Source organism: Mustela putorius, unplaced genomic scaffold (genome assembly GCF_011764305.1).
Source record: "Mustela putorius furo isolate JIRA1106 unplaced genomic scaffold, ASM1176430v1.1 tig00001584_pilon_pilon_pilon, whole genome shotgun sequence".
Classification (NCBI taxonomy): Eukaryota; Metazoa; Chordata; class Mammalia; order Carnivora; family Mustelidae; genus Mustela; species Mustela putorius.
Genome location: NW_025421806.1, coordinates 44,098 through 59,250, shown reverse-complemented (window position 1 = coordinate 59,250; position 15,153 = coordinate 44,098). Strand labels below are relative to the sequence as shown.

Sequence of the window (15,153 nt, the reverse complement as noted above, 5' to 3'; positions counted from 1 at the left end):
AAAAAAACACATCCAATACTAGAATTTTATATTAAGAAAAAAAACCCATATTTTTTATAATACAAATTACATAAAGGTGGACATAACTAGTAATCCTCAACCAAAGCATCAATGTTTAGGACTTTCAGATGCATGTAAACAATATCCACCTCAGAGATTCTCTTTCTGCAACCCTTAAGATTTTTGGAGGGCAGCCGAATTCAGTTGTTGGTCAGGAAAAAAAGAGAGCTCTGCAGGCTAAACCTTACCATCCACATGAAACACAACTGGAGCTCCATCAGGCAGGCTGCACCCCCTCCCCTGCAGTCCTACTCAGTGATGATACAGACATGGGGCAAGGTGGCAGTTCATACTACAGTAAATCAGAAGGGGAAAGAGGGTGCAATCTTTAATTTTTCACATTTGAAGAGGGCCTTGACAGTAAGGGATAGCCCAAGGCCCTTCCCAGGAAAAGAAGCAGGCACAGGGGCCAGGACTCAGGCTCCATTTTGACCCAACGTTTATTGTCCTTTTACAACATGTCATTTTTGGTTTAGAAACTGCTTGTGATTAGTTTTCCAACATTAACTCAAAAGCATGTAAAATAAAATCAACCTACTCTCTATATAAACACCCAGCAACTGTGGCCCTTCAACCTCCTGCCCAGGCTGGGTAGAAGGAAGGAGGGAGGGCTTGGGTAGCACTGAGTGAAGTGCAGACGCTTTACTGTGGGGAGTGGCAGTGGTGCCTTGGTTCACACCCACACAGGTCTCCTGCACTGCCCCAAACTACAACAGAAATGGCGTAGGCCCAAGGCCCAATTCCCTGTTGGTAATTCACTCTCTGCCTCCCAAATGAAAATCGCTTTTATTTTATCTCTTTTGTTTGTATTTTTTTGCAACAGAAACCCCCTGTCCAGAGTCTGACTGTAGCTGAACTGTTCAGACTGAGGAATGGAGCAGGCCATGGGCACACCCCTGGTCCCTCCTGGGCAAATGCCCCCACCCTCAGGGAACAAGGTCCAGCCAGGCCAGCTCGCTGCATGCTGGCCAGCACCACTTAGCCATACAGATCATCATCATTGTCTTCCGTGTACACACTGCCACCTGTGCCGCCTCCACTGCCCTGACTGGGGCCAGCTCCACCCTGGTTTCCTGAAGGGAATCTGTATGCACAAAAGCAGAGCCAAAAAAGAGAGTTAGGACAGGGCCTGTGTAGGATTTTCACAACTAACCCTCCAGCCTCCTTAGGATTTCCACAATCCTGGTTGTATAATTACCCAAAAAACAACTTAAGAACTGCCCACTGTAATGAAATTACCTGAAGCTGCCAAAGCCCCGACTCTGCTGAAGGGTCTGAGCAAACATCTCATACTTCCGGATGTCATTATCACTGACAGAACGGCGGGCAAAGCGCATGGCTTCCTCAAAGTGATCTCGGCGGATCTCAGGCACTGGATCATCTTCTTCTACCTCCTATAAGGTTGGTAAATACAGACCACCAGGGCTAAAAGTCCAGCCCGAATTCCTTCCCTGGCCTTCCTGGACACTCCCCTCCCTTACTGTCTCCTCTAATCCAAACCGAGTAAGTTGAAAGGCCAATCTTCCTAAGAGTCAGTGCCCTGTTTAAAAACCTGTCAGTGCATTCTGGAAAAAGCCCAACTGTGGCAACAAAACTCACGTTAGTGGTTGCCAAGGTCTTAAGAGTAAAAGCTGTAGTACTGAAGTGGCATGAGGGAACTTTCTAGGGCAGAAATTTATCTAAACTGTGATAATAGTTATAGAACTTAAATACCCATTTGTCAAGATACACAGAGACAGTATATATAAAAAGGATGACTTTTACTACATGTGAATCATATCTCAATAAAGCTAAATTTTAAAAATAAAGTTTCTAAAAACAAAACAAAACAAAACAAAAAACTGAAACCACCTAAATTTTAAAAAGATAAATGACTTTCAGCACTTACTACATCAGATGACACCTTACCTCATGGCCTCACTCCAGTAACATATGCCCTCTTAAATCTATCCAGGTTTCCCCCAATTCCTGCAATCCTATTTCTTGAGCCAGTTATTTGGGCTACTTATTTCCTTATTCCTTAGCCTTTACAGTCTCCTTTCATAACCCAGCTCCAACTCTAGCTCTTCCACTAAGAAGCCACTCCGACTGCTGTGACATAAGAGATTGCTCCACAGAATTAAGTATATCAATAGTTTCTAAGCTTTTACGGGAGAGAAGGAGAATCTCAGAACTCCTACAAAAGGTAAAGTTTCTCATTCATTTATTTATTCATTTATGAAGTCTCTAACATGGTGCCAAAATACACTAGAAAACATACAAGATTATATAGATTCCCTATCTTTATGAAGCTTACATATACACCCCAAATTCTGCATTTAATTTCAGGAGGTCCATGGATCACCAAGGAACACAGGCCCACGGATCCCAGGTTCTAAACCCTGCTCTATTTGTTTATGTGCACAATCATATTTTGATTTCCTTCACAGAGCCTACTTCAGGCTGAGCATACAGACTAGACTACGCATTTCTCCTCGGCTTTTACAATTCCAGACTGAGGAGATTAATACTCCATATTCTCTCTGACGTCCACCTAACGGGGCATTTATCAGGTATCTTTTCAAAACCTTACAACTCTTAACTCCAGAGCATGGCAGACGCCCTGACGCCCCACAACTGGCACATATGGCGAAAAGATGCATACTCACCATGGCAGATGGATTGGTCTGCCTCTCCCGTTCTCGCCTAATTTCACTCTCGATAGATTCACGGATGGCCAGCTTGCAAGCACGCTGGCAAATTTCTGTCAGGTCAGCTCCAGAGAAGCCATTAGTCATCTTAGCCAGGAACTCCAAGTCCACATCCTAAAAGAAGCAATAGAACCTTACCATTTAGCCTCTCCACCCCTGCAATACACTGATCTCTGAGCCACCCAAGCACTCCTAATACTAGCCCGTGCCACCTTCCGCTGCTGTTTTACTCCTGATTACGAACTGTATTAATACCTTCAAATCTTCCATCTTCCCCTGACATCCCTAACCCCAATGGATTCCCCCCAATGGAATCTTTTCCAAGAATTGAACTCCATACTAGGCTGAGCACTCACAGAAATCCCTTATCACCAATGCCCTTGCACCTGCCTTGGCAACTGGAGACTTGCGCAGGTTGGCCTTGAGGATGGCAACACGGGACTTCTCATCAGGAAGAGGAATATAGATGAGCTGATCGAGGCGGCCAGGTCGCAGGATAGCAGGATCAATAATGTCAGGTCGATTGGTAGCGCCAATAATAAACACATTCTTTTTTGTAGACATGCCATCCATTTCTGTCAGGATCTGGTTGATGACTCGGTCTGCAGCCCCACCGCCATCTCCAATGTTGCCACCACGGGCCTTGGCAATTGAATCCAGCTCATCAAAGAACAGTACACAGGGGGCAGCTTGGCGGGCCTATGGGAGAGATACACGGACTCAAGCATTAACATAACTGGGTCTCTCAGACCTGAGAAGGAAAGGAAATTAAAGTGATCTTCACTGCTCCAGAACAAGATATCTTCAATTCTCCCAAGAAAAAGCTACCTTGCTGCCAAACAAGCGAGAAGACAGCTCAACTGCTTGTAGCTCACCTTGTCAAAGATTTCCCTGACATTGGCTTCAGACTCCCCAAACCACATGGTGAGCAGCTCAGGACCCTTGATGGAGATGAAGTTGGCCTGGCACTCATTAGCAATGGCTTTGGCCAGCAAAGTTTTCCCACAGCCAGGAGGGCCATAGAAGAGTACTCCCTTGGAGGGTGTCATACCAAACTTGAGGAATTTGTCTGGATGCTCCACAGGATACTAGGAAGAAAAGGAAAGATGGTTTGGCATACCCCCATAGTCTGAAACAAACTTAACCGAAGAGCAGCATCCCTCCCATGGTGTAAAATCTGGTTCTCTAGGGGCACGGTCCTTGGTGCCTATAAATTGAGAATAATAGGTTCATGAATTATGCTCTCACAATTCTTGAACTACTAACACCCCAAGCCACCTACAATATATTGAAGCAATGACTCACTCTGGACAAGTTACCCTACCTGGACCAGCTCCTGAAGCTCACGTTTGACATCCTCCAGGCCCCCAATGTCCTCCCAGGTCACCTGTGGTACCTCCACCACAGTTTCCCTCAGTGCTGATGGATTGCTCTGGCTCAGGGCCCACTAAAAAGAAAAACTGGGGATGAGATTACCAATGGAAAGGTCAAAATGCATGTGTGTATACCTGAGATAGGGGTGCAGTCCTTACCCGGAAGTCATCCATAGTAACTGCCAGAGAGTTCATGACTTCAGCATCGATAGTCTCATCCTCTAAGTCAATGAGGTCCATCTTCTTGCGGATAGCTTGAAGAGCAGCTTCCGAGCAAAGGGCTGCTAAGTCAGCGCCCACATGCCCATGAGTCTCATTGGCGACCTGCAGAGAAAAGATCTACTTACTACTCTGTAAGACCTAGCTGCCTTAGGAGGCTCAGAGTATATATAAAATCCTGGCCCCTTCCCGATACGCCTATCTCTGGGTCCTCCCATTTCCCTGAACACATACTAGCAGTTCTTTCATGGCTGGGTTTTAAGTAGTCAAGCCTAGAGTTGGGGCCTGGAAATAAAGCTGACCTCAAAGTTCTGGTTTACTCTAATGTGGTGTCAACAGAGAAATATGTCAGCTCCAGTTTCCTGGATTCAACCTCAGATCAATTCCTTTCCCCTGTCCAAGAATCAAAATCAGTCTCTTTACATCTTAAGCTTATGTTCACTTTAACTGCCCGGGAACAGGTATCGTAACTCAGGGCCAGCCCTCTTCACCACTCCACCTGCTCCAGGTCCACATCGTCTGCCAGCTTCATGTTCTTGGTATGGATCTGAAGAATTTCCAAGCGTCCTGTAGCGTCAGGGATTCCAATATCTACCTCCCTGTCAAAGCGACCTGTGGGACAGTGTGTGAACACAGACAGGGCTCATTTCTGGTCCAGAGGGAAGAAGGGACAAGTCTCAGGTGACCAACCATCCCTGTCTGTCCAGGACTGTCCTGGAACTGAACAGGGAAACTCCTCAGTCTCAGGCAAACCACGATGGCTGGTCACCCTAGACAGGACACAGAATAAGGGAAAGGCCCCCAGGCCCTATCACTGCAAGGAGCTTCAAGAAATCCTCAGATTAAATGAAGGACAGGAATGGGATCAAAGAGATTCAGCTCAGTAAAGCTATAGTCTCCCTTTGAACAAGAGGAGGGTTGAAAGAAATCTGGGGTCCTTACCAAATCGCCGAAGGGCTGGGTCAATGCTATTGGGTCTGTTTGTTGCTGCCATTACAATCACATGTGCTCTCTGCTTTAGACCATCCATGAGGGTCAACAACTGTGATACAATACGCCGTTCCACCTCCCCGTGGGTCTGTCAGGACAGGATGTCTGGTCAGAAGTGAAGTGAGGACCTTTCAACCCCCACTATCCCCTCGGATAAGTTCCTACTTTCTCTCTTTTGGGAGCGATGGCATCTAGTTCATCAATGAAGATGATAGCAGGAGCATTCTTCTCAGCCTCCTCAAAGGCTTTACGAAGGTTGCTCTCAGACTCACCAGCCAACTTGCTCATGATCTCAGGACCTAAAAGGATACAGAATTCAAACAATGACAAAACTGTATCCTTCTTCAATCCTGAAAGAAATAATCTCTTATCTGCCCAGCCCAGAGACAGGCACTGTATGACAATGTGGTAACCTCTGCCTACTTTCTCAGAGACTCTACCAGACACTATCCCAGGACAGCCACCAAACTAGGCTGAAGAAAAGCCAAGGAACTCACAACACCTATCTCACAATCAAGCTCTAAATGTCAAGCACATGCTCTGGGACTTCTGGCCAGAGCAGGAGACGCAGCAAACCAGTTAGACCTCTATCATTCTCAAGGAGCCAGGTGATCTCAGCCAGTCTTCCCTCAAAACCTCTCAAATAAATTTGCAGACAAAATTTGAGTTCTCCTTCTATCTTGCTCCCTCTAAATGCCTTCAGCCTTTCCACAATCTTTCTCAAGGGGGTTAAGTCGGGGGCACCAGAGTACAATACCTTCCCCTTTTTGCGTATCTGTCCATAATGTACGCTAGCAGAAGAAAGATGATGAAATATACACGAGGGCACATGTAGAAATAAACGCCCGTGAGTTCTCCAGCTCATGAACCTGGATCATGCTCAGCTCAGAGTATGATCCAGCCAAACAAAGGTGAATCAAGTCTCCTACCATTGATCAAGAAGAAGAAGGCTCCAGTCTCATTTGCCACAGCTCGGGCAATTAGGGTCTTCCCAGTCCCAGGAGGTCCATACAGCAGGATTCCCCGAGGAGGCTGAAGAACAGTACAGAGGATATGTTTAGGTTCAGAGTCCTACCTTCTCCCATCGCCATCCACTCTAAAATGGTTTGACTGCGGCTCTATTTAGAGAGGGTGAGAATCAGAGCTTGACCCTGACACTAATAAAAATAAGCTCTCAGCATTAACTGCCAGGAAAACAGTTTACTTCAGATTATACTCACTCATTCCTCTTATTAGCAGAGAAAATACAGTCAGAAAACTGACGTTTATGACATTTATCACATACATTGCATACAAGACTCAGAGCACAGAAACCACCTAAGAAACTCTAATGTGGCAAAGTCTAAGATCCTGGACTACAAAATAGCAAGAGGCCACTACGTCAAGGGCTTGACTTTGGACAGACAAGGGCCAGGACTAGCTTAGCCACCTAAGTGGCCTCATTCACAGGCTGCACATGGGAAATGCCCACGCAAAAGATAAAATTATTTGTATGGTACATACTAGATGGAGGAGTAATTTCATCTTCAGTGTGCCCCATGATATGCAAATGGTTAGGAAGTTACACTGTAGATCTGCAGTTCTCAAATGTTTTGGATTCAGGACCCTTCACACTGCAAATTTCCTGAAAGTTCTACTTCTGTTAGGTGATACTATTATAAACAAGCTAGCAAACCATGGTATTTGCTTTTATAGAGTCCATGAGATAACAATGGTTTTTTCATTTTTTAAAGGACCGTTAAAAAAAAAAATAGACATGTAACAAAGAATGGACCTACCTGATTCTATGTTAGTCACCAGCCGAGATTATGTCTCACGGGGCCCAGGATGCTTACCTTAACACCAATTGCCTTAAAGAGAGCAGGATGTCTGAGGGGTAGCTCTACCATCTCCTTTATCTGAGCCAGCTGTTTTCTGCAGCCACCAATGTCATCATAGCCTACTTCATTCAAGGATTCTTCCTCATCCTGGATAAAGAGACAAAGAAAAAAGAAGGCAGGATATTAGTAACAGCAAAAGTTGAGTTTCTCTAAACCCTTCTATAATCTAGAGAAATCTGTTCTAGGATTTCCTCTAAAGGGATCCTGACTCAAAGAACAACTCTAAAAATCCCAAAGCAAAGATTTCTAGCACAGCCTTTCCCTTTCACACTACTATCCTTAGTATTATTACTGGTAAGGGCTCCCCCACAGACCTAAAGCTGGAAACTCTGGGAAACAGGCAGAAGTCTGGATGCCATCATCAATATCACTTCTACAAAAATTATTCTAACCACTTAAGATCTTTCAGGTTTAATCTAGATTTTATTTTATTTTTTTTTTTTTTAAAGATTTTATTCATTTGGGATGACTGAGTGGCTCAGTCGGTTAAGCGGCTACCTTCGGCTCAGGTCATGATCTCAGGGTCCTGGGATCGAGTCCCACATCGGGCTCCTTGCTCTGCAGGGAGCCTGCTTCCTCCCTATGCCTCCACCTGCCACTCTGCCTGCCTGTACTCTCTCTAGCTCTCTGACAAATAAATAAAATCTTTAAAAAAAAAAAAAAGATTTTATTCATTTATTTCACAGACAGAGATCACAAATAGACAGAGAAACAGGCAGAGAGGAGGAAGCAGGCTCCCTGCTGAGCAGAGAGCCAATGCGGGGCTTGATCCCAGGACCCTAGGATCATGACCTGAGCTAAAGGCAGAGGCTTTAACTCACTGAGCCACCCAGGCGCCCCGAGATTTTATTTTATTTTAAAGATTTTATTTATCAGAGAGAGCACACAAGCAGGGGGAGGGGCAGGCAGAGAGAGAAGCAGGCTTTCCACTGAGCAAGGAGCCCAATGTGAGACTTGATCCCAGAACCCTGCGATCATGACTTGAGCTGAAGGCAGACGCTTAACTGACTGAGCAACCCAGGCATCCCAAATAATCCAGATCTTAAAAATCACTGGTATCAGGGTGCCTGGGTGGCTCGGTGGGTTAAGCCTCTGCCTTCAGCTCAGGTCCTGGGATCAAGCCCCACGTTGGGCTCTCTGCTCTGCGGGGTGCCTGTTCCCCGCCCCACCGCCTTCTCTCTGCCTGCTTGTGGTCTCTGTCAAATAAATAAAATCTTAAAAAAACAAAAGTCACTGGTATCACATACTTCTAGGAAACACACAGGTCTGAAAATGAATAGTTGAAAAATTTTCCCACCTCTGGAAAGCAGCTTAGTTCCAAAGAGCAACCAGTTTTATTTTAATTTTTTTTTTTTGGTGGGAAGAGAAGGAAAGGGAAAGAGAGAAATCTTTTTTTGTTGTTGTTTTCAAAGATTGTATTTAATTATTTGACAGAGAGACAGAGAGCAGGAACACAAGCAAGGGGAGTGGGAGAGGGAGAAGGTGAGCAGGGAGCCTGATGCGGGGCTTGATCTCAGGACTCTGGGATCGTCACCTGAGTGTAAGGTAGATGCTTAACCACCTGAGCCACCCAGGCACCCCAGGAAAGAGAAAATCTTAACCAGGCTCCATACCTAGCACATAGCCCAAAGCAGGGCTTGATCTCACAATCCTGAAATCATAACCTGACTTGAGATCAAGAGTCAGACGCTTAACAGACCAAGCCACCCAGGCGTCCCAAAGAGCACCCACCTGATTTCAGTAGTTATCACGTGACTGCCCCACTTTTGTAATTATGAAACTGGGTACTGGAATGAAGGAGAGAACTCACCTCTCGTTTGATAGGCTCCCCTTCACAGTGAATCACTGTGTCTGGAGCAACAATGCAGTAAGGGCTGGGATCTGTCTCCACTACTTTGAACTCTACAGCACGCATTCCACCCCGGACAAGGAAAATGTCTCCTGTGAGAGCAATTAGCACAAGTGAAGTTAGAGAGGTCAAATACCAGAGCAAGTGAGAATTCCTCATTAGTACCTAGAGTCTAAAACGCCAAATTCGTGCTCGCTTTGGCAGCACATATACTAAAACGCCAAATTCATTAGATATTGCTCTTTTCCCTTCCCACCTCCACTTTATTAAGCATCAGGCAAAAGGAAAAAGCTAAGCTGTGAAGCGTCCCACTGCCACTCAAGGACGCTGAACAAAACCTTATGGGTTTTTTTGGTACATCAGGTTTTAGCCTCTGGCCTAAAGTCCATAAGGTTTTTGATTTCTGGACTATAAGTAACCAAGCTTTCACAACCACCACCAATGGTCAGGATGTGCTAAATATTAAATACACTTTGGACTGGGACACAGTCACAAGTGCCCAAGCCCTCCTCCTGGGACAAAAGAAGATAGATTACTCTACTAAAACAGGGAGTGGAAGTAGGAAAACGGGGCAGGGGGAAGGGAGAAGGAGGGAAGGACAGTACACATAAGCATGGGTGCAGAATATATGCGTAAGCACATATATATGAGAATGAGATAAAGACAATCCAAGGTTCACTCCTAGGTAGCCCTACAACCAACCATCCTTAAACTCAGTCCCTAGATTGTCTCTCACCTTTCCGGATGGGTCGATAAGCTTCCAGGAAGTATGGCTTAAGGTATACCTCGAAGAGATTGCCAGTGATGCCTTCCACCGTGTCATCGATGGGTAGTACATGGATACGTTTGCCGTACTTCACATCAGGGCACGGCTGGATGCTGAGGATGACAAGCAGACTCCACATTACCAACCACACTGCAGCCCCAAGCACTGGGTGTCCAAAAGGGCCTGGCACAGAAAGCTGATGGCGAGCGAAAGAGAAAAGGCAGGGATGGCTTTAGGTGAAGAGAGGCAGGACAGTAGTGTGAAAGTGAGGACAAAAGAGCAACCATGTAGAACTAAGACAAGTCATACTCGGTAGGGTAGTAGCAGGAGCCATCAGAAGAAGCTACTGGGGCTGCTCACTCCTCATCAGCAAGCCAAAAGGAAGACCCACACATGTAAAGCCCCCAAAATAAAACAGGAAAAAGGGTCTTTAGTGAGAGATATCCAAAGATGACCCATTCTATATCAGTAACCCAATATTACAAAGGGAGGCCTCAGACAAGTGTCAGGATCAAAGAAATAGAACTGAAAAAAATCATCTCAGCCAAGTGATCAGAGCATCTTGACAAAGTGACTAAGCACCTCTAGGAAGAAGGCTACATGAAACCTAGAATCCATGAAAAATAATCAGAAGTCTGAGATGTTCCCGGCCAGATGACAGGTGGTTGAAGAGCAGTGGCTAATGAGGACTCCAAAATGGGGAAGCCTCTTGCCTAAAGTTAAGGCCAAAATCACTCCAAATGAAGCTATTTAGGGATCTAACTCAAACCATGTCTCCCTGCTATATTAACTTGGATCCTTAAAAAAATTTACTCGGGAGTCCACCCTCTGTGCCCACACTTCCACCTCTTTCTGGCCCCAACACAAGCCATTATTTCAACATAACAGTGAGACCATTTTATAGACACACACCCTCAAATGGCATCCTAAACCAGTGTCTAGCATGTGATAAATTATACCTCTGGAAAAGAAAGAAGGAAAGAAGGAAGGAAGGAAGACAGGCATCAAGAAAGTCATAGAAATCCAATTTGTCCCAAGGATCAGCAGAAGTAAATTCTGAAGTCCCAGGGAGGAAGAAACAAAACCTAGACAGTCTTGCTATAATAAGCCTTCCCATGGCTAGGAGGCTTCTGCTTTGTGTAGCTGCCAAGGACTTCGCTGGGGTCCTGTCTATAATTCAGGCTGTCTCTGGCCTCCCATCCCTGAGGGTACAAGAACCCCACACACACCTGATGACATCTCCTAGGTGTACACGAAGGTTGTTCCGAACAACTCTATTCATTCGAATCTTCTCATCGGAACATGTGTCATCAGAAAGCACAATGCACACAGCTTCCCTCCTCTTCTTTCCTTTCAGCAACACCGTGTCACCTCGGAACAATTGCAGCTCATCCATCTTGGGCTGAGAAAAGAAGGTTAAGGGCTTTGGGTCACTGGGCCAGGGGTTAAGCAGCAGCCCTGGAAGCCAGAATACCCAGTAAACCCTGCTCTATCTGTGGTCACTGCAAAAAACAAACGAACAAAAAAAACCCAAGGAAAGAAACCCGGGAAAAGCCCTCAGGTTAAGTGCAATGAGGAAAGATTAGACCTTGGACCCAACTTACCTGGGACAAAGACACCACACTGTTGTCCTCATTGATGGCTTCATCAACAATTAACCGATTGGGACGGTTCTTCTGTTTAAGAATGGCTGTTGATAAGTCATCACCTTTTGAACTAGAAAGAAAATGAAGTTAGTCCCAATACATACTCTAGTCCCAAGGGCCCCACCAGTCATTAAAACTCACACTTAGGAAAGAAATAGTGGATAAATGAAGCTGTCCCTAAACCAGTGATGTGAGATAAAAGATATTCAGCCAAGGTCATATAGAGTAACATTTAGCACATACAGTTCCCATTCCAGCAGCTCTTGGTATTCTGAGCACTGGTAACCTAGCTGTAAAGGCCCCAAGTGATCCTGCCCCAGAGTCAGGAAACTATGGCCTGAGAAGACTAAACAGATGTAGAGGCTGGATAACAATTAGAGAAATGACAACAGTCTTAATATGAGACAGTGATTAGGAGAAGGGGCTCGCAGTAAGACCTGCTAGGTCTGAATCCCAACCCTGCCACTGCTTGATTGTGATCTTGGGCAAGTCATTTAACCTCTCTGGAAGTTGGAAGTTCACCATCTGTAGAGAGGTGAATACAGTAGTACCTATCTTACAGGATTATTGTCTTAAGTGAGATAATGAATGCAAAATGTTCAACACAATGCCTGGCACATGGTATTAATGGTCACAATGATTAGCACTGCAGAACAAAGCATAAGCTCGCTCTTTGCTAACCTTCTTGGAGAATGAAGTGAGCAAGACAACTTCCTGTAGGGCTCAGCGAAGCCCCAAGTCCCACCAAGCAAGCCTGGGGACAATGAAGCAAAATCATTAGCACTACTATCCTTACTGGCTAAACCAGCTGAATGCCAGCGCATTCGATATACCACAGAAATGCCAAGCATAAAGACCATGATATTTGGGGAAAACAAAACAACTCAACTAACAGATATGAAACCTTAAAAAAGATGGCCAAGCTCAAAAACAGCTTCACAAATCACTGCAAAGACATACAATTCCACAATGTTGGCTCAAAAAGTCAAAACCAAGAAATGCTGAGACATGGAGCAAATCCAAATCTCTCACCCAAATCAAGGCTGCCTGAGTCTAAGCTTGGTTTAAGCCCTCTAAATAGTTTCAATCATTTCCTTGAAGATTATTCACTTTATACCAACTTCTTACCTACCTCTTCTTCAATCTTCAGTAACTAGACTCAGTGGGCTTTCCCTTTGAAAAGTTATCCTCTTTTACTAAGGCTCAGGAAAACCTGAACATTAACCAAAACAGGGAGACCAGAAAACGGAGAAAATGAAGAAATAAAAAGGAATCTTTCCCATTAATTATTCCTTCAGTTAACAAATTAGCAAGTATACATTACAGGCCAGCCACCCTCCTAAGTTGGATGTATCTTCACAACTTGCAAGAAAAAAAAGATGCCCATATTCCAGAATACCAGCGAAGGCATTGTGGGGTTTCTCCATCTTTTGGTCCTGATATACCCAACAGAAATACAAATCCCGTTCATCTAGCAAATCTGCTGATCCTCTCACATAGGCTGCGTCTTTAATCATCACCTTAAAACTGATTTCTAAGAGTAGAGTTTCCTCAGCTTAAACTTGCCTCCTCAACCTAAAAATGTAGCACTCTGGGCACAATGCTGCATAGCAGGCAGACTCTTCCAGTGCTTATCAACACGCTGGAGAACAAGTATGGTCAATACGGCAGCTGAAGGCAATTCCATCCCATCAACTCTCCCTCTCTCCCACACATCAAAATACCTTCCAAAGACTGCCCACTTTCCTGTTTAATCTATGGTACTGGGGCTAGAGAAAAATAAAATGCCAGATGCCTCTAGTCATCACAGTTTATATTTTAACCCCAAAGCTGCATTCTAGGAAAACTTACCTGCCTACCATTCCTGACCCTGGCAATGGAGATGAGCAGTATGTCCTTCTCTTAAGGTAAAGACCTTTACTTCCCTATCTATCTACTAAGATCAAAGGAAGTAACCTCTAAAAGAGAGCTTCAGCCTGATCGTGGGCCAACAGCAGTCCTGGAGGCTCTTTGGGGACATCCCCCATTGTCTTCTGCATGAGTCAGGCCCTTTCCAGAACTCCAATGGGCCACAGGGGACTTGGAGGGAATTCAGGTAAGAGTCATCAAGATGACCTAGAGGTTAGAAACCATCTATGATGCCAGGTTCCGAGAATTTTGAATTCTTATTTTTAGTCTTGAAAATAAATGATTGACTAAATTACCTAAGAGAGTAAGAATTAATAAGTAATGGTCCTTTAAAAGACACCCAAGTAATACTTCATCTCGGTTTAGAGACCAAAAAAAAGAAACACACCTCAAAAAACTTAATTCTCTTCAAGTCAGGAAAGTGATTTGCATAAGAGTTTCCACAGGATGGCTTTTTTTTCCTTTTTCAGTATCTAAAGCTCTTGATTCTAAATATAATGGGCAGGGGGTTGAGGTGGTCATCTCTTATCTGATGCTTTCCTGAAGAACTGACGACCCAAGATTTCTCAACACAGCGGTTTGGAGAAAGGAGTGTGTGTGTTCAAAGAGTTAGGGCAACTCTAACCTTCTCATCACAAAGGCTGATATCGAGGAAGGCCCGCAAATTACCATCTGAGATTCGAACTTTAGCAAACGCCCAAAACAGTAGAGAAAAGTTCCTACTTCCCACCCCACTTCCTAAAATTAAGGAAAACTGACTAAAGCTTTATCATGTGAACAACCAACATAAACTACGAAGGCCAGAAACCTAGGGCCCGCCCTCTCCCTAACAGCCCCTCACTACTCAGGTCGTGAGGATGTCAACCAAGGGACAGGCCGAGCCAGCTCCGAAAAGGCCGTCGTGAGCTTCCCTGAGCTCGCCGAGTCTTCCCCGTTCCCCGCTCCGGCCTCCGCCTGTCTCGCAGCTACTAAGGCCTTCACGTGGCCCAAAGTCCACGCCCACCGGGCCCAGTTAGGGCGTCAGGCCCAAGGGGCCTGCTCCCTCCGGGGACCAAAGGCCTTCCGCGGATAGTAGACCTGATCGCAGGTGGGCGCCCTAAGGCCCTGGGGCTCCGCGCCGGCCATGTGGACTAGAGACTTCACAAGAACGGGACAGTGGTTCCCAGGGAGCCAATCAGGCCGGCCGGGCCTGCATGACACAGCACGATCTGGCCCAGGCCCCGACCCAGGCCCAACGCAAGCCCGGCCTAGGGGACGCGCGGCTGCGCAGCCAGGCCCAGACCCGACCGCGGCCCCTCATCGCCCCCCTTCTTCTGCTTTCCCTGTCTCCCTCCTTCCCTCTCTCCACCTCTTAGACGCGCCCACTGCCAGGCCCCGCCGGGCCTACCCAGCTCGGCGAGTCCCCAGGTGCGCGCACCCGCAGCGGGCGGGCGGGCGCGCGCACACACTCACTCAGCTCCAGAGGCCATGGCGCGCGCCTCTCCCGGCCGGCGGCTGTGGCGGCCCGCGGGTAACGGCTACGAGGGGTGGCAGGCGACCGACTGGGCCGGGGCTCGGCTCTCCCGGGCAGGGGGCGAGCTGCGGCGACAAACCCGCAGGCGGCCTCCTTCTCGTTTCCTCCTAGCGGCACCGAGGCGGTGGGCGGGCGGTATACACTGGCTCCTGATCCGGGAGGGGGCAGCGGCAGCAACGACTCAAACGACGGCTGCAGACGCTGCGCTGAGACTGAACCCAGAAGAGCCGAATCATCGGAAGGAGAGGTGCTCTCACCT

At 46.3% G+C, this 15,153-nt stretch overlaps 1 protein-coding gene across 2 annotated transcripts; it reads right to left on the bottom strand.

The window, feature by feature from the left end:
- Nucleotides 1-482: 482 nt before the first annotated feature.
- On the bottom strand, nt 483-15,139 carry LOC101692211 (valosin containing protein). 2 transcript variants are annotated; one of them, XM_004747483.3, is made up of 17 exons: nt 14,834-15,139; nt 11,432-11,543; nt 11,057-11,229; nt 9,798-9,940; nt 9,023-9,153; nt 7,168-7,299; nt 6,262-6,364; nt 5,498-5,631; nt 5,285-5,420; nt 4,842-4,954; nt 4,283-4,447; nt 4,075-4,197; nt 3,626-3,838; nt 3,141-3,449; nt 2,709-2,864; nt 1,300-1,454; nt 483-1,144 (listed from the first exon to the last, which is right to left on the bottom strand). In XM_004747483.3, exons 1-17 carry the CDS (start codon nt 14,848-14,850, stop codon nt 1,039-1,041), a joined length of 2,421 nt encoding a protein of 806 aa, XP_004747540.1. In that variant the 5' UTR covers nt 14,851-15,139; the 3' UTR covers nt 483-1,038. The 2 variants fall into 2 exon arrangements, with proteins under 2 accessions (XP_004747540.1, XP_044943811.1); XM_045087876.1 differs by lacking the exon at nt 14,834-15,139 and adding an exon at nt 12,155-12,206.
- Between the last annotated feature and the right edge of the window lie 14 nt (nt 15,140-15,153).